The sequence below is a fragment of the Cupressus sempervirens genome, chromosome 9, assembly GCF_028749045.1.
Source record: "Cupressus sempervirens isolate cs-2001-9-10 chromosome 9, ASM2874904v1, whole genome shotgun sequence".
In the NCBI taxonomy this organism is placed as follows: Eukaryota; Viridiplantae; Streptophyta; class Pinopsida; order Cupressales; family Cupressaceae; genus Cupressus; species Cupressus sempervirens.
In genome coordinates this window covers 56,429,903-56,452,611 of record NC_143126.1, presented here as the reverse complement: position 1 = coordinate 56,452,611, position 22,709 = coordinate 56,429,903, and the positions used below count along the sequence as shown (strand labels likewise).

General features: G+C 36.3%; 1 protein-coding gene across 3 annotated transcripts in view; it reads right to left on the bottom strand.

Annotated features, from left to right (window-relative positions):
* The window catches only part of LOC149537618 (protein SABRE-like), a 264,963-nt gene that overhangs the window by 230,400 nt on the left and 11,854 nt on the right, over positions 1-22,709 (bottom strand). For 2 of the 3 annotated variants that reach the window (XM_089798989.1, XM_089798990.1), the window contains exon 4: positions 14,352-14,617. In XM_089798989.1, coding sequence (XP_089655115.1) covers positions 14,352-14,617 — 266 coding nt within the window. Of the gene's footprint in view, positions 1-14,351; positions 14,618-22,709 lie in introns of those variants that run through there. The other variant, XM_089798991.1, reaches the window with a different exon arrangement.

The window sequence follows — 22,709 nt, the reverse complement described above, 5'->3', positions numbered from 1 at the left end:
ATCCAAATAACATTCCACCGTTAGCTAGAGTACAATGAAATTGTTATTCTCCATGTGTCCTCATCGAACATAATTGCTCACCCAATGCAAAAAGCTCAAGGTCCATTATGTGTGCCTTAATGTCACAAGTACCTGTTGCCTAGACTTTTGCAATCCTAAAATTTAAAATGTTGTGTGAAATCCAACATCCAACTTTTATACCCAATCGAAATTTCAAAGCCAAGTGATTTGCAAATCAAAAGTTATCACCACTCTCCTAAATTGGGCTTTTAATTTTTAATGGGAAATATTTAAAATTATTTTTTAAAACAATTTAGATATATAAATTAATTCATTATATTATTTTGGGAGGAAAATAATTAAAATTTTACCTAAATATCTCTTCCCACACTCACGATGCTCAAAAATTCTACCTTTATAGCCATGTTAGAAATGCTCAAAAATTGAGCATGCACAACCAGAGATAGTTTGGAATAAAATTTGAGCAAACAAAACCAATAAGGTTTTAAGTGCCCCAAAAATTGAGCACCCAAAACCAATAGGTTATGAATGCTCAAAAAGTGAGCGTTTCTGTCCATTGACTACAAATGGTCAAATTCCAAGCATTTTTAACACATTTTAAGAAGTGGTGGTCACTACCTCACAAAAAAGATACAGATGGATGCAATCTTGCAAAAAATGTGTGAGAACTAGTACACTCAAAAGAAATGTGGATTAACAAACAATGCACGTGACTGTTGGCACCCCAAAGACACAACACTATTTCATAGAATGTAATGATCATAGGAATTGCACAAACTACATTTATCAAAGGGTCTTGAGAATATTTCAAACAAATGGACTAGGTTTGTATCAAGATTTGTATTCACACATTAAAGCAACTAAGGTGAAACAGATTTTCATCGGATATTATATTTGTGGAAGCCTTGATAGGCATGCAAGAGTACAAAAAATGCATTTGAAGAAAATTCTCAAAGATTTCCAAGCACATGCGTGTAAGATTATGGGCCACAAATGATGCACTCGATTATTTTTGAAAGAATCCCTCGAGAAATATCTCAAGATTGCAAATGAGATCAAGATTTAAAGGAAAGACTTATTGAAAAATGGCTTCTATACAAACCAATGTTACGGGACTCTGCGACTCAGAGAAGGACCCTGCGAGTACGAGGCAGAGTTCAACTTTCCGAGGCAAATGGCCTTTGGACTTGGACTCGACCAAGTCCTCGAAGAGTCCACATGGACTGGCCGAGTCCAAAGACTAGCCAAACTTGCCGAGTCCCGAGCTTAGGACTCTCACCAACGGCTAATGCCAAAAAGTGAAAAAAAAAAATTAAAACAAAGAGTTAAGTTGCCTTTCTTTGGTTTGTATAACATCCATTTGACCTAAAAAGGTCATTCCACCCTTTGCTAATGCTTGTCATAGAGAGGAAAGAGTTAAGAGTATTGGGGTTTGGAGAGAAAAATTAGCAAACTGGTTGGCTCTCCCATATCGATTGTTGATTGTTTGTGCAACTTTGTAGCTTGCACTTAAGCACTGAAAGGAGCTTAAGGAAGCATTTGGAGGAGGCTTCTACAAACTTACTTGCATTCCATTTTTTGTGCAAATTTGAAGAGGGAAGCAACAAGTTGCATTTCTTTGTGTTGTTTTGTAAATTGTTTCACATTCATATTTTTTACTTTCCATTTTGTTTACATTTATTTGTCTCTACTTCTAGAATCTACTAATTAGATTTGTTCTAATTTATCTCGATGACAAACTTGATAAGTAAGAAGGCCCTAAAGTTTAAAAATCTGATTTGATCCTAAGTTTTTTCTATTTATAATATACTCATATTGCAGCAGCAAACACATTGACATCATGCCTCAGGGTGAGCCTTGTGGAAGTGGAACTAGGGCTGCATGTAACCCTGAGGCAAACCCAGCTGCAATAGCAAGGGATAGCGCTTGGAAACATAACATCCCGAGCCACAAAAAGGGAATTGTTACATGTTGACATTGTGGTGTAATATATAAGGGAGGAGGCATAAATAGATTGAAGTATCACCTAGCACATATACCTAGGCGTGATGCTACAAAATGCAAAGAAGTACCCCAGGATGTTATGCAAGACATGCAAGCTCTTCTACAGTTAAAAATGGAGAAAAAAGAATTGAAAAAGAAGCAACAATAAGAAATGGCACAACTAGCTCAACATGGGTCTTCTAGTTTTCACTCTCCATTATCCCCTACTCCACCTACTACTGCTATTGCTTCTGCAAGTGTGACCGTTGGGCCTCACATTCATAAGCAAAGATCAACACTTGATTCCATCTTTGTTCCACGAACGGCTCCAAGTGTGTAATGTCCCCGTTTTTGGCCAATCTAAATAGTTGATAGAGTTAGCTCATCATAGCGACCCTCATGAGCTAACAGGGGTGTTTTGGGGGTCTCAGTTGATTACTTACTATTTTTAGTAAGCCTATTATGGGCAGTTGCTATTTTTGGCAGTGCAGTGGATGGCTTGGTAGTTGGTCGTCACCTGCAGATAATCAAGTTAATAATTGCATGAGCTCTTATTTATTTATTATTCATTGAGTTGCATTATTATAATAATGACTTTAAGAGATATTTCTAAAAAGCAAGTTGGAGAGTTTCTAATGTTGAGTTCTTTTGGGAAACTTCCACGATTTCTAAAGTGAAGTTTTATGAAAACTTTTGCTAACGAAGGCTTATAAATGAGAGCTCATTTCATTGGGAAAGACACACTTGATTATATATTTGAATTTGTACCTTTGTGGTTTTTTCCTGGGTTCTAAACTATATGCACTTGCTTATGTATAAGGGTTGGAAATTCCGAGAATAGCATTTGCAATTTAGCTACTAAGGTATAGCTAAGATTGCGTAACTTCTCTAGTATTCATCACTATATCTGAGAAGTGTTTTCATTCCACTACTGAAGTATATTGGATTTGATATTTGTTTGCACAATCTCCTACTATGTATTATGTGTCTTGGAGATTTGTTTAAGATTACTGCTTGGATAGTGAAAAGAATCAAATTTGCTCATCCATTCTGGAGACCGCATTCTGGAAATTTGATTTGTGGTTGCTGAAGGCTGCCCATTAACATTCAATGACAGCATCCCATATTGTAATACTTGCCTGGGCGAGCTTGGAGTCGAAATTCAGCTACCAAAGAGTTGGACAGCATTGGTTTCAAGACCTGCAATATACTGCCAATCGTGCGGGAACCTGACCATCAGCCACGTGTGCAAATTGCAGATCTGCGGCTAATGTGTATGGGCTTGCAAAAGCCATTGTGTGTATACAATTTGCTTGGACAGGTCGGTTTTGCATCAAAATCCCTTGCGTTTATCTTGGAGGGCCGATTTGCACATTCAGCTCTATAGCAGGTTCCTTTTCTGAATTACTTTCAGCATAATTGAAGATATTACATTCAGCATTTTGGCCCAGTATATGATCAAACTAATAATACTCTTCAAATCAGGTTCATTAGAATTTGTTCTTTCAAGCAATAAATAAAGTTATTTGATGTTTCAATTACCTGTGGTGTGAAATTCGGACTAAAGTAATTATTTTCTTTATTCAAAATCCAAAAATCATCAAAAGGATTTTAATATAAACACTATAAATCAAGAAATCAGTCTCCACTTCATTTATCACAGCCAGAGACTAATTCGGGTTTTTACAAGGTGCACAACCATCGCTTGAGAGCAAGAGTTGGAAAAAGGAGAAGCATGATAATGTAAAACTGGCACTTAAAACTTCTTCATCTACAACGACATTTCATTCAACGCAGCAAGGTACTTATTTCTTTAAATTTTAATTTATATCTTACTTCTCTTACTTTCAAGTTTCAAAAGACAATAATATGATAATTTTGTTTATTTTAATTTGTTTTCAAATTTAATAGTAATAATATAATATACTAATTTGTTTAACTTAAAATTTTATTTTATTTGTTTTAGGTCCCCTTATTGGCAAATTGCAATCGATGTTGTTACTATTTGTGGTCCAGAGTTCAAAGCCCCTAGCACTGATGACCTAGGAGCCCTATTTTGACCCAAAGGATGGCTGATGTAGAAGGTGCAATTAAGGAGCAGCGTGAGGTGTGGAAGACGAAGGGTTGCACCATCATGACTAATGGTTGGACTGAAAAGAGTATAACACTCCTCAACTTTCTTGTCTCCTCATCAAGTAATTGTCGACATTGAAAATTTAGAAGTAGAACTTGTATTTAAGTGATTAAGTTTATAAATTATGAATTTATGAGTGATAATTGATCATTATACTAATTAGTTTCTTTTTCTTTAGGTGCCACAATTTTTTTGAAATCAATTAATGCCTTAGGAAAAACAAAGAATATTGAATATCTCTGTGAGGTAATGAAGTGATCAAGGACATGGGTGAGGAGAATGTGGTGCTAATAGTTATAGAGAATGCAGCAAATTATGTTGCTGCAGGAAAGCTTCTTATGGAGAGACACCCTCACTTATTTTAGACCCCTTGTGCTGCTCGCTACATTGACCTCATGTTAGAGGATCTTGGTAAACTCCCTTGGATAAAAACAATTATAAAGCAAGGAGTGTATGCAAATTCATATATAATCATACATGGGTCCTCAGCCTCATGAGGAAATACACTGAACAAAAGGAATTGTCTCGTCCAAGGGTCACTAGATTTGCAACCAATTTTCTCACATTACAATCTTTGTTTGATTCAAAGGGAGGTTTGAGACGCATGTTTGTAAGTGAAGAGTGGATTGCATCATCATATGCAAAGACCACTGCAAGGACTGATATAGCGGATCGCATTTTTTATGAGGCTTCCTTTTGGACATCGATCGCTGATATTGTGAAAGTAATTTTCCTTCTTGTCCTCATTTCAGCTTTTTTGTTTATAAAATTATGTTATAAATTATTGTTCATTTTTTAAAGAAAAAACTTAAAGCTTACTGAAGTTCATAAAGCCGCTTGTTGTTCTCCTACAAATTGTTGATAGAGAGAAGCCCTCAATGGGCTACATTTATGAGGGCATGGATAAGGTAAAGGAGACCATTCGCTCTTTTTTTGCAGGAAATCGAGATAGATATGGGCCTAAATGGAATGTCATTGATAGACGTTGGCACAATCTACTTCACAGGCCTATACATGCAGCGGCCTACTTCCTTAATCCAGCATACCAATTCAGCCCACATTTCAAAATTGATGATGAGATGAGGAGTGGCCTCTATGATGTTGTAAAGAGAATGTCACCTAATTCAAGAGTTGGAACAATTGTAACACGTAAGATTGAGTTGTTTAAGAAAGCTCAAGGAGACTTATTTGCACAAGAGTTGTGCAAGAAAAATAGGACAAAATTGATGCTTGGTAAAAATCTATGATTCTACATCCTAATTTCTAATTCTATTACCATTTTAATTTGATAAAGTCAAAGTTATTGAATTGATTTAAAATTTTCTTATTTTAGATGCATGGTGGGAGATGTTTGGCACTAAGGTGCCAAATTTACAAAGGATTGTGATTCGCATCTTGAGCCAACCATCTAATACATCAGGATGCAAACGTAATTAGAGTCTATTTGAGCATATACACTCGATGAAGCGCAATAGGTTGGCAGTGCAAAAATTGAATGATCTTGTCTTTGTTCACTACAACCTTCGTCTTCACCATAGACAGGTCCTAGGCACCAATACATCACCAATTGTATTAGAGAATGTTGATCCACATGTCGAGTGGAACATAGAGATTGTTGATCCTGTCTTCAGTGATGAAGATGTGGAGTGGGTTGATCAGGTGGATTGAGAGGCTGAGGCAGTAACAATGGCAGTCGAGGACGCTAGAATGCAAAGAGACAGAGTGCAGGACCCTGAGGCTAGGAATGATGGATCTGAGTCTGATGATGAGGATTATGTGGGTGAGGGTGAGGGTGAAGGTGAGGGTGAGGGTGAGGGTGAGGTTTACCGTTAAACATAAAGAGAGAGGATGGCTCTACAGTCTTCCATGACTTATCTTAGGCATACTCGTAGGAGGACATAGGCTACTATGAGCCTTAGTCTTCTACTATTCTACACTCTAGCTGTTAATTTGATATATATTTTGAATTTTTGATACCATGGATTTCGTAATCCATGAATATTGTAGACATTTGACACTGCAATGGCACTATGTTTATTACTTTATATTGTGTTATTCAGTTTTTTTCCTTCAAAAATTCACTTTTATTAGTTTTATACTTATGTAATCTATGCAAGATTGTGTATGTGTATTAAGTAGCTTCTATTTAACTCAATTATTGTGTATTTGATTTTAATTGACTAAAAGATGCATGAACACATCTTAAAATCCTTAAAAATCTTTGAATTTCATGGGTTTTTCAATTTTTCGAGTCCTTGCCAAGTTTGAGTCCGAGTCGGAGGCAGATTTTGACTTTACAAGTCAGAGGCGAGTCTGTGTCCTGTAATTATGATACAAACACATCCTCCTACCTGTGCGAAATCGGAAGTCTTAGAACAAAGGATAGTATTAAATGAATTTGTGAAAAAACTTAAGAAATTTCACAGAAGAGACAGAAAGGGAACTATTTGACAGAATGCCTTAAAGAATTGCCATCTCACTGAGGTTGAAAACATATAAACATCATTAGAGTACACAGTAAAGGATATGTTATGTTGTAAATGCTTGTGTGATGTATTGAGTCAAAATGAGAGTGTTGAAAAAACACAGTAGAACTATGAAGAACTATGCTTTGTGACTTGTCAAGGCAGAACTTTTCAACAAGATGGGGAGATTTGTAATAGTGTAGGGAGATTCATAATTATATCAACCGTAGAAGGTATTAATCTAATGTGTTTGTTTGGAATGCATTGGCTGAAAATGCAGATGTATTGATGATGTTTGCCAAGTGTTTCAAAGAAGGCCATTAAGAGATGTTGTAATCTCCCCATTTTCATAAGCATTGGAGTTTGAGGGATTAGCCTCTGATTAACACTCACAGGCTAATTATTGCGGATAAAAGGGCTTATGAGGCAAAGGCTCAATTATGGGAGGGTCTTGTCTTCTCTACAATTCAGTATGTTCCAGTTTGGTCTTCGTTTGGCTCAGATTGGATTTCGTTTGGGCTTAGTTTCCTATACTTACTATTGATGGTAAGTCTAGTGATGATTGAGAGGGGCCCTTTTCTTTTTTTGGAAAGTGCATTTGGTCACATGGGGAAATAATAGGTGTGACTCCTATTTCACACGGTATATTAAAAGGATAAGTATTTTGGGGGTTATTATTATTTTAGTGGCCAAATTATTATTGAATCATTAAATGGCTTATAATAAAGTTTAGATTTTAACTTTATAATTTCACTTAAGCTAAGAATTGAGTCATCATTGGAAGCGGTCATTTATCCAATTAATTTATGGAAGCCTGTGCCAAGGAATTAATTGGAGTATTGGAGTAAATGATTATATTTAATATTATTTCAAATTAAAAAATGCAACCAAAAGCAAAGTTTGCATTTAAGTGAGAAGCGTATGGAATAAGCTACTAGCCATTGGTGTAAAGAAGAAGCCTCTTGGCTCAATTTGTTATAAAACATGCTTCTAGACATGGATCGATTCATTCCAATTGCATTTGATATTTGGTGAATTGTCAGTTCCAGGGTTTGAAGGTATGGTAGCTGGAAAATTTGTGAATTTCTCTCAGTTTAATGCACTTTGACTGGTTTAATTTGTGCCCATGAATTGTGTTATGATATACTGCTGAAACTGAAGATTTTGGAGGAAAATGTCTGAGCAATCAATCTTGTTTCAATCTGTGAATTGCTAGTCCTAGGCGTCGATTTCAATGTACTGCAGATTGGTCTCAGCTGGGCGTTATTTCTACACACTATTTGCAATGTTCTCTAGGCTGTGTTGGAATCTCTAGCAGCCACGTTTTCTTCATACAGCCAATGTGAGGGTTAACAGAGAGCGACAACATATATATTGGAGAGTATTTTAGCATAACACATGGGCTATATTTCATTAGCAGGTTGTCTCTAATTTTGTACTAGCATTTCAGAATATCAAAATTGGTATTTGTATGCATTATGAATACTTTGATTTAATAAAGGTTTGCATGCTAATTGTTTGGTTTGATGCCTATGAATCATGTTCAACAATTCAGACTTTATATATGTTGTCAGTATGTTTCTTTTATGACAGCATAATGAAATAATGTCCTTTGTTTAGAATGACAAGTGTTTTGACAAAATTACTTTGCAAAGGGTTCGTGTTTTATAACAAGATTTGACACAAGTAAGATCAGAAAATTCAGTTTAGACTTTGTGGGCCAACTGTTTGACGAAATGCATTTAAGACAAATCTAAAAATATAAAGTAGAACCAGCAGAGTTTCTTACAGATGTCAGCAAGAGGAATGAAAGGAGATGCTTACAGGAAATACACGTAAATGATTTGTAAAAGAAAAACTTGAAATATATATAAATCCATTGACATGGATAAATTGAATTCCACCATCCTTGCATCTAATGAAAAGCACGGTTTCAGCACACGCCAATTCATCATTTTGATTCTTGTCAGATATTATAGTTGGAAATGATTCCCCTAGATATACGTGTGAAATATCAAAGCAATGACAAGGAACGTGAGTTCTTATAAGAGTTCCTCAATAGCCCGGGCTATCGATTTGAGGAATATTAACAAGGCAGATGAACTGTCTGATCAAATTCTTGAAGCACATCACTTCACAGGCAATGTTCTTGTGAAGTTAGCATAATGCAACCAGAGCAACAAGTGAAACTACAATCACTCTCCCAAGGAGTACGCTATTGGAAACATTTGAAAAATCTATGCAAAATTAGATAAAATGGTTTGGCAAGTGAAGGTGGTAAGCTTTTAAACATAAAGTTTGTTGGTTGACACACAAGTAGAATGTTGAGCCATAGACAAAAACCTCTAAATTGTTTGACAAAATATCGTGGAACCATATCGTTTCATGACATGCTTGTCGTTGTGAATGTCTAGCATGGAATCATAGTCAGCACACCAACTTTGTTCGACAAAATGTCTGAAAGACATGTCATCTTGGGGAACAAAGAAATGATTGCTGGACCAATGTCATCAGATTTCCACAATCCATAGCAATGAACTATATTTTATGTATTGTGTAGTGATTTTTAGCATCAACACTTCGGATCACACTACATCATCCATCATCAAAATGAAAGAAAGAGAGACAAAAAGATAAAAATTGTGCAAAAAATACTAATCAAGCCCAAAAAATATAGTGCATTAATTGTTGAAAGTCCGCAAAATGGTTTTGGTAAGGAAGCTTTTAAAGCCTTTGAAACCTTGCAATAGTGGATGCACAATGATAGAGATTTTTGTCAAATATAGCAGTTAAAAATGTTCTAAGGAATATGCAAGCAATATGTGGAACCGTGGACGACATTGTAGCTACTCTCGTCAATGTGCATTGCAAAAATCAAAGACAAGCAGGTAAAAAAGAAAACAGCCTAGGGTAAGAATTGTCACCTAGGTAAGACCTGAGTGATGGTCTTCAATTGCTTGAAGACCTCTCATCTTCACTTCTACTTTCAAGGTGAGGAGATTGAGATCACTTCCTCCTATACATACTTGGGGTTCAAGTTCTCAAGGGCCCGTTTAAGCTTCAGACCTGCTATGCAGCCCCGTGTAAACAAGGGTCTCTGCTCCTTGGCTATGCTTGAGAGACAATGTTTCAAACATCACTTCCAGGACACCATGACCAAGATGTCCCTCATGGACTCTTTGGTCAAACCGATAGTCCTTTACAATTCCATTATGTGGGGTTTTCTCCATGAGTCAAATCGGGCTTCAATCGCTCAGGTTAAAACCTACTTTTGTATTAATAGGTGTCATTAATCAACACCCCTCAATATCACTTTAGCTAAGTTTGGTGCTCATCCCTTCAGGCTTGGCACCATCTTCGATATGATTTGTTTTCTCCACCAGATACGGGGCTTCGCTGACTCTTCAAAGGAGCCTCACAAATACTCCTACCTGGCCTATTGCTCCTTCAAGACAATTGTGAGCTCTGACCCTTTTGGTAGGACTTGTTGATGGTTCTCCCAGGCATCTACTCTTCTTGCATCAGTTGGGATCTCGATGGACCATCTTCCCCCCTTTCAGTTTTCTCTAGACACCCCCACATTCACCTCTTGCCCTTGTGGTAAGAGTTGTCATTCATGTCAGGACCAACATTTATAGACAGTATAATATCACGACATGGAGCAACTCTTCAAGGGGTCGTAGGCTGAAGATGGCTTTCTGTGCAAACCACTACATGGATATTCAGGATGGGGTTATTTTGTGTCCTTGGTACATTTCTCCACGATGGACTCATGTCCTATGCATTTCTCTGGGCTCTTTCAAGATGGGTTCTCATCGGTTTCGGATCCAAACTAACCATCTGATTGACCAAGAGTAGAGGATTTGTTGTCTCTGCCAGCTCGAGGAGGCAGAAGCTGAGACCCACTTTATTTTTCGCTACCCCACCTTCAACAAGATCAGAGGGAGATTCTACTGCCTATTCAGAAAGTGCACATCCCTCTATCATTTTTCAAGTATACTGATCAACGGTGCCTAGCACTTGATCTTCAGAAGGCCTTACTGCTTCATGATCACATCTTGCAGCCTCAAGCATCATCTTCAATGTAGTCTACCCACCAGCTCATCACCTCATTCTTCCCTCCTGGGACCCTATCCCAAGGAACAAAGCAACCCCTTTGCCGAGACATTGCCAAGGCTACACCTAACAGCATAATCATCATCATTTGACCTCCAACATCAACTCTTTGAGGCAACCCAGGACCCACTCCCGTGCGGAAAAAGGTCAACTGCAGTGTTAACCGCTTCAGCCGAAAACTTCTTCGGAACATGTCTATGTTAAAACATGGATCGAGCCATCTCAATAATTGTTTTATTCTGACGTTCAACTACACTATTATGTTGTAGTGTGTAGGGTATGGTTAACTAGTACTTGATGCCATGAATATCACAGAAGCTAGAGAATTCATTACAACAAAATTCCCCCTATTATCTAACCTAAGAGCAATAGTAGATTTCCCAGACTCGTTTTCAACTAGAGGTTTAAACTTTTGAAATACATTAAATACTTTTGATTTCTTTTCAAGAAAACAGACCGACCTTTTTCAACTGAAATCATCAACAAACAATAAAAAATACCTAGACCCAAGAAACAAGAGTGGCCATAGGGCCACAACTATGGGCATGAACAAGCTGATGTACCTAAGAAGCCCAACATGAATCGCCACTTTTGAAAGGTGTACAATGTTGCTTCCCAACCTGGCATGCATCACAAACTCCAAGTTGTTGAATCTGAATCTCTACCAATTTGAGGACAAGCTCTTCCAGAGCAAGCTAAGAGAGATAATGCACATTTAAGTGCCCATAACGTTGATGCCAAAGTTAACTGAGAGAAGACCACCGAGTAGCCATAGCTAAGTCCCGAGAATCACCAGAATCAACAAGTCTAAAAAGACCATGAGCCTCAAGACCAACTACAACAACATACGAAGTCTTCCTATTAGTAATGGTGCACTAATGTGAATTGAAGGTGACATCAAACCGTGGAGAGTGCCGCAGCAACTAACTGACTGAAAGAGGATTTAGTTCCATCCCTAGAATGTAGTACACATCGAGAGAAATGAGATTCCTCCCAACAAACTGAATCTAAATGTTGCCCTTGCCAACAACAGTGCACTCTTCCCCTCCAAAAATTACTGCATCTGAAAAAGGTTTATAGTCAGTTAACCAATCTCTCCGATGGGTGAAATGACAAGAAGCAACTGAATCAATGTACCAGGCAAATGACTTCACATGATCTGCAGGTCTTTTAGCCATAAAGGCGTAAAAGGCATATTATATCTGCTGAGTGTGCTCTACATTGTTCGCTTTGGGCTACAAACTAGATTGCTTAGATTGGGCAGCTAAGCATTTCTAACATTCAACCTTCATGTGACCATACTTGTGGCAATAGTTGCATTGAATGTTCTTTTTCTTAGAGCCTCCCAATGCTGGAGAAGAGGACTTCTGCTAAGAAGATTGTTGTGAATGAGACTTGCCCTTATCCTTCTGAAAGGATTTAGTAACAAAGGCTTGATCTATAAAGGTAGAGCTGGAACTACTACTGAACTATTATTTCCACCGATCTTACTAAAGAAGAAGTGTGCAAAGCTCTATGAACTTCAGATCAACACCAGTAGAAGTGTTGTTGAGAGTCTTGATAAAATTCTCATAGGACTTGGGTAAAATTTTGAGGGTTATAACCATAATGTCCTCTTCCTCCATCTTGCGTCCAATGGCAAACAACTAATAACGGATTTCTTGAATCTTATTCAGGTGTTCTTGGAGCCATGACAACAGAAAATAGAGTGTTCTTGAGAAAGAAGGCTTTTCTTTTGTCTGAAGTTTCTTGAGATGCTCCCATATCTCGGCAACTGTCTTGTCAGATGGAATCTAAGGGAGTTGATCATCAACTACGGATAATTTTAGAAGCATCAACGCCTCCAAATTACTTTGATCCCATGCATCCTAATCAGTACCAGCTGTAGTCGAATGCTATGTAACACCCAAAACAATCTGATCACTGTTCTGATATTCAAAGATTTTCAGCATTTGTTGCTTCCACGTGCCATAATTGTGACTATTGAACTTTTGATTTCCCTTGACCCTAATATTAGTCAAAGATGCCATAGCACATTTTTAAGTGAAAATTTGTGAAGGCACATAATTTGAGGCAAAAATCTGGAAGACCCAGAAAAAATAAAGAGGTACCCAAAAGAGAGCTCAAATAACCCAAAAGAAATGTGTTGTCGAATTGTGGATTTGCTGGCTTGAAAACTGAGGCACAAAAATTGAGCCACCCAGAAAAAACAAATCACAACCTCGTCGAGCTCTCGAAAACCCACCAAGACTCTATAAAAAAAAAGGATTTGGTACAAGAATTTAGGTTTTAAAAAACGTAAAGGTCTTTGAAAGAGCTTCAAAAATGGCAGAATTTGCAGGAAAAATTGCAGAGTCTGGGCACATATCACATACAGAGGGTTTGGAAACCCTAAACACCACCAAACACTACAAAAAATGGGTCAAAATGGCCATGTTTTGCGCAGAAAGCCACCAAAAAACACAGGCAAAAACCAAATGCAAGTAGCAGAAGATAAATGGAAATTTTCTGCATGTTCTGGCTCAAGACAGGTGTGACTTAATTGAGTATTGGGTCATGATTAGTATTTGCAGAAAGAAAAGCCACAAAAATGGAGTATTGGGGTGCACAGGCAGCCTGTAGAAGGAAAAAACATCCAGATACAAACCAAAACCTAGTCAAAAAACCCTCTTCGGGTTTTGCAAATCACAGCCAAGAAAAGATGCACTAGAAAAAAAATTGTTTGTCAAAAGACCAGGAAAATTTTCATGCAATTTTTTTCAAAAAAATGACTTTTTTAAAGTATTTTTTCTGATACCATATTACTAGAAGTAATTGGTAAAATACGTGCTTGATATTAATAGTGATCAATAAATCAATATATACTTAAAAATAAACAATGTTTCCTTAGGAAACGATCCTCAAGAGTAAAAACATTCTATTCTACCTAACATTTAACGAACAGCCAACTAAATATTAGACAAATTTTAATATTTACAATAGATTAGAATAGATAACCATTAAATAGAAATAGAAACTATCTATCATCATAATACTCAGAAGAGGTAAAAATGAGAATGTCACCAACATTCACACTAGGTTTACCAAATTTGCCGCACTTTGGGATATCCAAAATCAAAAATTTGGATAGGAGACTATGATACAAAACAACACATTATTATGGCGGATAGTACACAACACCATTGCTGAATATATTTGGAAACTTTGATATCATAAATGATATAATGTTTAAAATGTGTCCCACAAAGCCATGACATGTCCTTGACCATTTTCAAGAACTAAAATTCAAACAAAAAAGTAAAAGTCTATCATTTAGGATAATTTTTGTAATAGATAGTCATGACCTCACACTATGTCCATCATTTAGCAAATTAATGAAACCTTTGCTAAGACATTGAAGTTATATGCTGTGCATAAGGTGCATTTTCTTCAAATTAATTGTAAATAATTTTTATTAAAATACATTCATAAACCAAGGAGTAAACTTATTCGCATATGGGATCCATAGTCCTTGCCAAATTGACAAAGAGATGGAAAGCGATACTAGAAAAACATTATTATTAATCATATCTGTGTGGATTATAACAACTTCATAAAATTACTAAAATATGTTGAACAAACAATAATATTACCTGGCATATCCAAATTGACAAATGACCAAAAGTTCTTCAAGGTAAAATGGAGCATAATCCTTGTCTACATTTGATGAAAGTTTTCGCCCAACTGAAAGAATGCTTTCTTTCAAACTAAAACTGCTATCTTGTTCATATGTATGCTGCATCCCTAAAAAAATATTGCATGGTAAGAGCTGTAATTTAACTCCTAATGAAGATGACGAAGCTCCATCTTTGAAAATATCGAGTTTCAACTCCTTTACTTCACATGTTGCTTTTGGCATCTGTCCACCGTGAATAAATGAATAGTTAAATCGAAAACCATATATCACTAGAAACGAAAACTCACTTCAACATACAGTGAACCAAACGGTGATTGATAATAAATTTGACGTTTCTTTAAGAAGATAAAACATAAACTGTTTAACTGGAAGAACATGTGTCATATACTTTAAAACAAGACAAGGCATGTGAACTTTAGACCATGTGAAATAAGTAGAAAACCCAAAAGTGGTGAGAGAGAGCTGGGGGGAATTATATCGATGTCTGTGAGCAAGTAAAATAAGTCAACAGGAATCATATATTCAGTAGCCAGAGCAGAGCAAAACCAAAAACCAACACAACCAAGGTAAAATGGGGTACTTTAATGCACAATAGTACATGTTCAGAATAATATATTTGTGTTTTTTACTTTATTTATTTCTAAGATATTAGTTCTTTTAATGATGTAAGTACATAGAAATTGGAAGCCCAAACATACGAAATTGTTCCCAAAAGTTTTTGCTGGTAATAATTCAATTGTTTAAGAAAACATTCATGCTCACAAATACAATTGTTTGTCTCAAATTCAGTTCCAAATTTTACCATGCTAAGAATATCTTAAGAAAGGAAAGGAAATTATTTGACAGTGACCTCTTCCACAAGAAGCCATAATTTAAATCACCTTTTTATTAGTGCATAACATGATATTAGAAATACTTGTAATAAAGAACGATATATGCTGAAAACCACATGTTGTGAGAAATAGAATTTCTATCATCATCCATGAATGACCAAAGTAGGTCAATATGACCTGAAAGCATCTTCAGCAACAATAGTAGGCCAAATCCACAGAACAACACCGCCACTTTTAGAACTTATCATCATTTGTTTTACTTAAAACAATAATAATTTCTTTTAATACCAAGAAATGGTATTAATAATTAAAGTTTCGCCAACCTGTAATAATATAATTATTTTTTCTTCTTCAGCAGCATACCCCTCGGTCTTCCTAGTTCTAAACAATGTGAAACCAAGATTGGCATCTCAAACTTCACTCTTTTTCTTCACATAAAAATCATTTAAACCCCCTCTCTTGCTCTTCCTTCGGACCTTCTAAACTCCTCTCCTTTGCTACATTCTATAGTCTAATGGCTAACCTTTCAAATAATTTATTAGTCTTTTCCTTTTTGAAACTGAAATCAACATACCATTCCTCTTGCACGTGTATTTGCCAATTATTGCACCTTGCCAAGCAATAATTATTATCTTCTTTGCAACATCTTCACTCCTTATGGCTTTCTTCTATTTTTCTCCTTTCTTTCCAACATTTCATTCTTCTTTCATTCCAATTCTCCTATTATGTTATTCTGCCTATTTGATTTCCCACAGTTCTTGTGAGATTGAAGTGTGGTTTAAATTCTCTTAATTGCTGCACATTCTCTTTATTCATCCACCTGGGGTGAACATGCAACTCCACATCATTTCATCACGAAACTCACGAAAATCAAAAGTTATCACTTCATTCATTGCCATTATATCATCTTCTTCATCACTTGTTATCATTGCCATCTTCATGTCCTTAAACAACTACTCACTGCTGCAATTTGTTCTTTATCTTCAACATATTTAGGCACCCATCCACATGTCCTCCAATGGACCAAATATTTTGCACTAATCTACATTTTTACAACACCTCTAATCTCCGATCTTCTCTCCATCATGCCCTCACAAAGACATGTTTCAGCTGAGAGCTCTTGTGTAATAACCCCGATCGGTTATGGCTCAAACAAACTCCAATTCTAAATTAAACAAGGTTTGACATTTTGTCCAACACTTGGCAAACAATCTCTAATGATAAGTCTCTCCCATGTTATTGAGTTTATTGCTTTGCATTTAAAAGTTAAAACCCATAGATTGAATTTCAAAAATATTGGAATTAATTTAGAAGTGATAACTTTGCAAGCCACCAATTTACTTGCTGAAACTAATTGTCACTATCAGATTCAATCTTAGTTTGTCTACACTGCTCAGCTGAAGTGAGATAACGATAAGACAAATCCACTATTATTTATTGATTTTGCAAAATAAGCATCTGCAGATTACAATTTAATTAATTTTCAGAACTGATAACAAAGAACCTGTAATGACATGACGTGAATCACAGATGCTAGGGTGTGTGCTCACAGCCAACCACACAAGCTGCCAGGTGTAATGTCCTGAAGCACAAAACGGTGGATGTCAATTTCCAGACTGCTGTGTTCAATCTACAGTTGGTCATAAACCCACACACACATACATGGAGATGCCCAGTTGTGCAGCAAATGGAGTCCAGAAGCATAGATGTCTCAGTGCTCAATTCCAAATCAGAAGTACCTTGAACGCAGACCCTAAATGGGCAATCGCAGGGGGTGAATTTTGCCAATATTGGACCCAGGCGACAATTTACAGACCCCCAATTAAGGGACGCAGACCTGCAAATACCCGAACACTGGTCTGAAAGGATAATCACAGGGCCTTTCCAGGCAATTTGCAGGCCACTTACGGGTGTTTATAGCCCCAAGCAATTAACACAATGCCTCTAGTAATCATGTGGATCTGCACTTGAAATAGTTGACGGCAAAGCTAGAATTATATGATAAGACCATAATTCTAAACTCCAACTCTCAATTTCCAGCTTGATTAACCTCTTGATTACAAAACAATAACAAAATAACCAGTGGTGTATTCCAGGCACGGTAAACCCAGAAATTAAGACACTCTAGGAAACTCGAAAATGTGAATTTCTCAACAATAATAATACTCCCAGCCAAACTTCTTCCAAGCAACAGTAATAACAGAATGGAAGATGCAATACATAGAAATTTGATCCACAATACCTCAGCTGTAGGGTCAATGCGAAATTCAAACTCCAAACCCATGTACCTCAGCGAGGACACCAAAACCACAAACTCAAAATCGTCATAAAGTCAACAAGGCAAATAGATAATCAAATAATCAGATGCCTTTCCTTTCACAATGAACCCATATTTATAATCTTCAAAACCCACTTGTTTCCCAAGGAACTCCACTCAAAAAGCTTCAACAACACAACATTAATTAGAAGCTTCCATTAGATTCTTTTAATGAATAACTATTCCTTGCCGTTTTGTATTTAATACTTGACTTGGCTTATAACTAATTAAATAAATGGCCCCTTCCAATGATGACTCAACCCTCAACTTAAGTTAAATTATAACATTATTATAAGCTATTTAATGATTTGATAATAATTTGGCCACTAAAAATATAATAACTCCCAAAATACTCATCATTTAAATACGTTGTCTGAAATAGGAGTCACACCTATTATTTATCCATGTGACCAAATGCACTTTCCAAAAATTGAAAGAGTCCATCTCAATCAACACCTGACTTACCACAAATAGTAAGTACACAAAACTAAGCCCAAACAAAGTTCAATCTGAGCCAAACAAACCAACATATAACTTACTAAATTGTGGAGAAGACAAGACCCTCCCAAGCCAAGCCACTGCCTCTGAAGACCCTCTATCCACAATAATTAGCATATGAGGATCACAATAATAGGTTAATCCCTCAAACCCAGATGCTAGCAAAAATGAGGACATTACATCTCTGTGTCTTCTCTTCTATCCTCTTTCACAAGGACGGACCTCTTCTTTAATGTCATATGCTTGACACCTAGCTGCAAATTTTATCCCACCTACAATCAAATCACTAGAATAAAAATTCTCTAAGTCAAGTGTCACCAATGACCCTTCTTCATCCTCTTTTCTTTGTGCCAAAAATCACTTCTTCTCCATCAACCTCTCAACTTCAACAGCCAACATAGACGAATGGTGGTGCTACACAAACAAGGCTGGTTGATATTGGTTTGGATGAGCATGAACATGCGAAGTCTACCAACTCTAGTGATGAGGAGTTTGGAGATGATTAGTGGTGTCACTTCAAGCCATTTTGTTATTAAGACCATTTCTCACTGTAATTATTATCAAATTTTGAATATAATATAATTTGTTATACCTAAGTTGCCAGTTTGGGTTTGGGGACGGGTTCGTGGATTGGGCAAAAAAAACCATTTGGGTTCATAAGTGCGTGTGTGTGTGTGTATGTATGTATATAAATATATGCATATATATGTGTGTGTGTGCATTGTATATACAAAAAAATAAGAGAAACACACATAATTGCAAAACTAAAGCATTTGATAATATCAATATATAATGCTTGATCATTGATGCCAAATGTCAAAGATAAACATTAAATACTCACTCATTAATCTATGCTCACAATTCTGAAGAAAATCATCCTTGAATTACTGAATTGTAAAAGGAAATTTCAAAATGTATACTAGTTCATCAAATAATAAAGTTTGAAACATAATGATAATAGTGACAAGTGTTTAATACTTCATGATAAATAAGAGAGCCAAATGAGAGAGCAAATGAGAACTAAAATGTGTTTGATGTATTCTAATAAGCTCCTTGTAGGGCTAGAAGAAAAAAATGATAAATAATTTATTTAATGTATTTTGAAGTTACTTTTTGGCCACATGGATCGTGGATTCTAGTGGGTCCTCAAGGGTCCGCCCGAGTCCTTGCCAAAACCCTCTCAATCCACCAAGGGTCCACACCACAGACTATGGATACATCATACACTAGACCTAGACCAGACTAGCAAGATCCGATCCCTACAACTTCATTTTGAATCAGCATTTTCATTGTTAATGTTCACTTTAAAGTTCAAAATGTTTAATAAAATGATTGCAATATGTTTACAATGCTACTATTTATAGTTCACTAGTATGCCAAAGTTTTTTTTTATTCTTATACTTATTTCATGTAAAAAAAAAATTTATAAACAACTTTTCAAGAACTAAATGCGAGCCCATGCCACTATCCCAATCATATGTTGGAGTAATTAGGTTATCACCTTAGTAATTAATCAATCAATCATTAATTAGGTTAACTACACTTAAGCTAAGCTTAGAGTGCGTTGCTATATTTAGATTGAGCTAATTATAGGTCGTGTTATCTCATTACATAGAATGTCATGCTCCAGTTTAATCCTCACCTAGGTTTTAGGTCTAGGCTTTTGTCTTTGATCTTTTATAAGCATTCATTTTAATCATTGTAACTATCCAAGTTAATCTAGTTAACACCTAAAAAAATCAATACAAACATATTTTATCATGTTTTCTTGGATCAATCTCTCTCAAGGTTGTATAGCACACGATCATTTCTTCTCTTGAGATGTGATCCATCAATTTCATTTTATTGTCATGATTATTAGTTGCAATGCCTCTTACAACTCAATCATTTTCTCCAAGAGAATAAAATACGATGCATATCTAGTCTCTACAGGTTTCAATAACTCCATCTTAGTGAAGGTTCTAAAGAGTACATGTAAATTATGGAGCTTGTAAATAAATATCTACACATCTCAAGCATCATTAACCATTTTTTTTATCCAATCAATTTTTCCCATGTCCTTCAATGCATTATTCATGGCACACACACAAGAAGAAATCCCCCAAATATGTCTATAAGCTGCCTAATATCTCTTTCCTACAACTTTCTGCACATGGACTTCACCTATCACTATTTAAACAACATTTTGTGACCTCTACATCATCTTAAAGGCTCTAAAATTGAAACTAAGAATTACTTGCAATGCCCTAAACAATCAAAAGCCAATGAAAAGTAAGGCTTTCTGTAAATGCAACCATGATATTAATGAGAGATGGTGCCTAATGCAGTTCCACACATCTAGGAGAACGTTACATCCACTTGGGAGCCAAGATTCCCTCATTTTCTCTATTAAAATATTAATCTTGGAATTGTTTTTATCAAGGATTGTGGTCCTCAATTTAGTCTATAATGGTAGCACATACAATGGTCCTTCCCTTGCTATCCTTGTCACGTCCTCATAATATGGAGAATGCCATTGGCAAAGAAGGATTTGCCAATGGCATCATCTAACTAATTCCTTCAATTGCACATTGAATAAGTTTACTAGTGGATTTGAAGCCTCACTTGTCACCTATGTTTCTCAACCTCTATCGCCTTTGAAAATAAGGAATTAGAATACAAGCAACTAGCTTATGCCAAGCGAAAGTAGGACCATGTCTCTAATGAGCCCTCACCCTTAGTGGAAAAGAAGCTAATGTTGATGCATTTTCTTCACTACCACGCCATAACTTTCTAATCTTAGCTCTATGTTTGATTTTTGCAACCAAATTCTCACGTACTTTTACAATTTTGCCTCAAACATGGAATAGGTAGGCATTAACTCTACTAATGCTGTCCAAAAATTCAAGCTCACAATAGTGGCACTTCCACAATCTAGTGTCCCTAGATGCCACAAGCTTTGTCTGTAAATTTGTTGCAAATTGATTTAAAGAGGACTTTGGGATCAAAAGAACCCTAAGCATTTTCTTGCAATCTTTTGGAAGGACAAATACATTTGCAGTGCCAATGGAACTAGAGGCTTCACCCCTCTCCACTACATTTTCATTACGTGCATAATCAAATTCAAATCCAACTACTTCAACCTCTTGAGACAACATCATCTTCACTCATGTTGTGAGAACTCAAGCAGTGACAGTACAACAAAGAATATAATATTTCCGTCATACTTTTAAAAGTAAAGTTTAAATAATGCAAGGGATTAAGCCACAAGGATCTTATTTTTAGTTTCTTACTTCAAGTTGTACAAAGCACAAAAGCAGCAAATACACAATTACCTCTGTCAAACAAGGATCCCACTTCCATTTTTCTTACTTCATGTAGCACAAAGTAAGAAGCAAAAGATACACAAAAGATATAATCTTAATTTGACATTTTCACCTAAAATACTGCAGCTTGCATGATGAAATTTAAAAAATTAAAAGTTTGATTATTATTCATTTGCAGAACTAGAATAATAAATTTAAAACTGAATTTGGAAACAATGTAAATTGTAACTTCTAAGTTAGTTACTAAATTTATCAACTAAGATTTTAGAAAATTACTAATTACAAACTTAGATTGAATGAGAAAGAAAAAATCTTTAAAAAGCCGTGAAGGATGCCTACCTAGAGGCTTGAATAATGCTTTAATTCCTTTGATTCAATGGTCAATTGCTAATTGTTGTCCTCTTATTCTTTCTCTTGCTCTTCCCAAAATTACACATGCCTTCACTCTCCCTATTACAGCTTGTTATTGCACCTTTCAATACTACTATATAAACTATAAAGTTCAGAGAGAGTTGGAATGAGATTTAAATGTTTATTTGTAAATTTTTTAGTGAATGTTATGGGTTTAGGTGGGGACCATAGGCCATTAGGGGGCTTAGGCATGCACTTCCAGAAATACTTTTTAATTTTCTCTTAACTTTTCATGTTGTGCACCATTGGGGATTGCCTAGACATCTCTAAGACATTCAAAGGACTCCCGGAAGTAGCCTAGACATCTTGGATACATCCCAGAGTCCCCCAAAACTCCCCAAAAAGAGGATATCTTAGAAATGTCCCCTCTAAGAGGGAGATATTCTGTAAACATTTCTAAAACCTTGGTAACAGTGATAGGATGGCAGTGGGCCATCCCCTCCAAGTCCTCACATCCCAAAGATATCCTCATCCCAAAACCATGCAGATTTTCGGTTAGGAGTTGGGAATGAATGAATGAAGGATTTTGATAACATCCATGAGGCCAAAGCAGCCTATGGGACCCACTTGCTAACAACTAGCCTAATCCAGTTGTAGTCCTTTAACTAATTCTTCTCTTCTTCGGTGTATTTTGATGATCAGGTTTGCAGTCTTATTTAGCTACTTTTCTTCGAAGAGGTGGCCCATACTGTTGTCTTATAGCATCTTTGAGTATTCGGATCTGATGATGCTGTACATCGGGCAGTCCATGACAAAGTGATGTTATATCTCAATTGTTCCCGTGTCACAGAATAGGCATGTCCTATCTTCCCATTCTTCTTTTGGCACTTTCCATCTACCTGTCTCACATCTCAATTGACGGGAGCTAGTTCTAAGCTAGGCTATAATCATTTTGGCCTTCCACTTAATGGCCGCACCTAGATACCCCTTTTCCTCGTGAGACGTGTTGG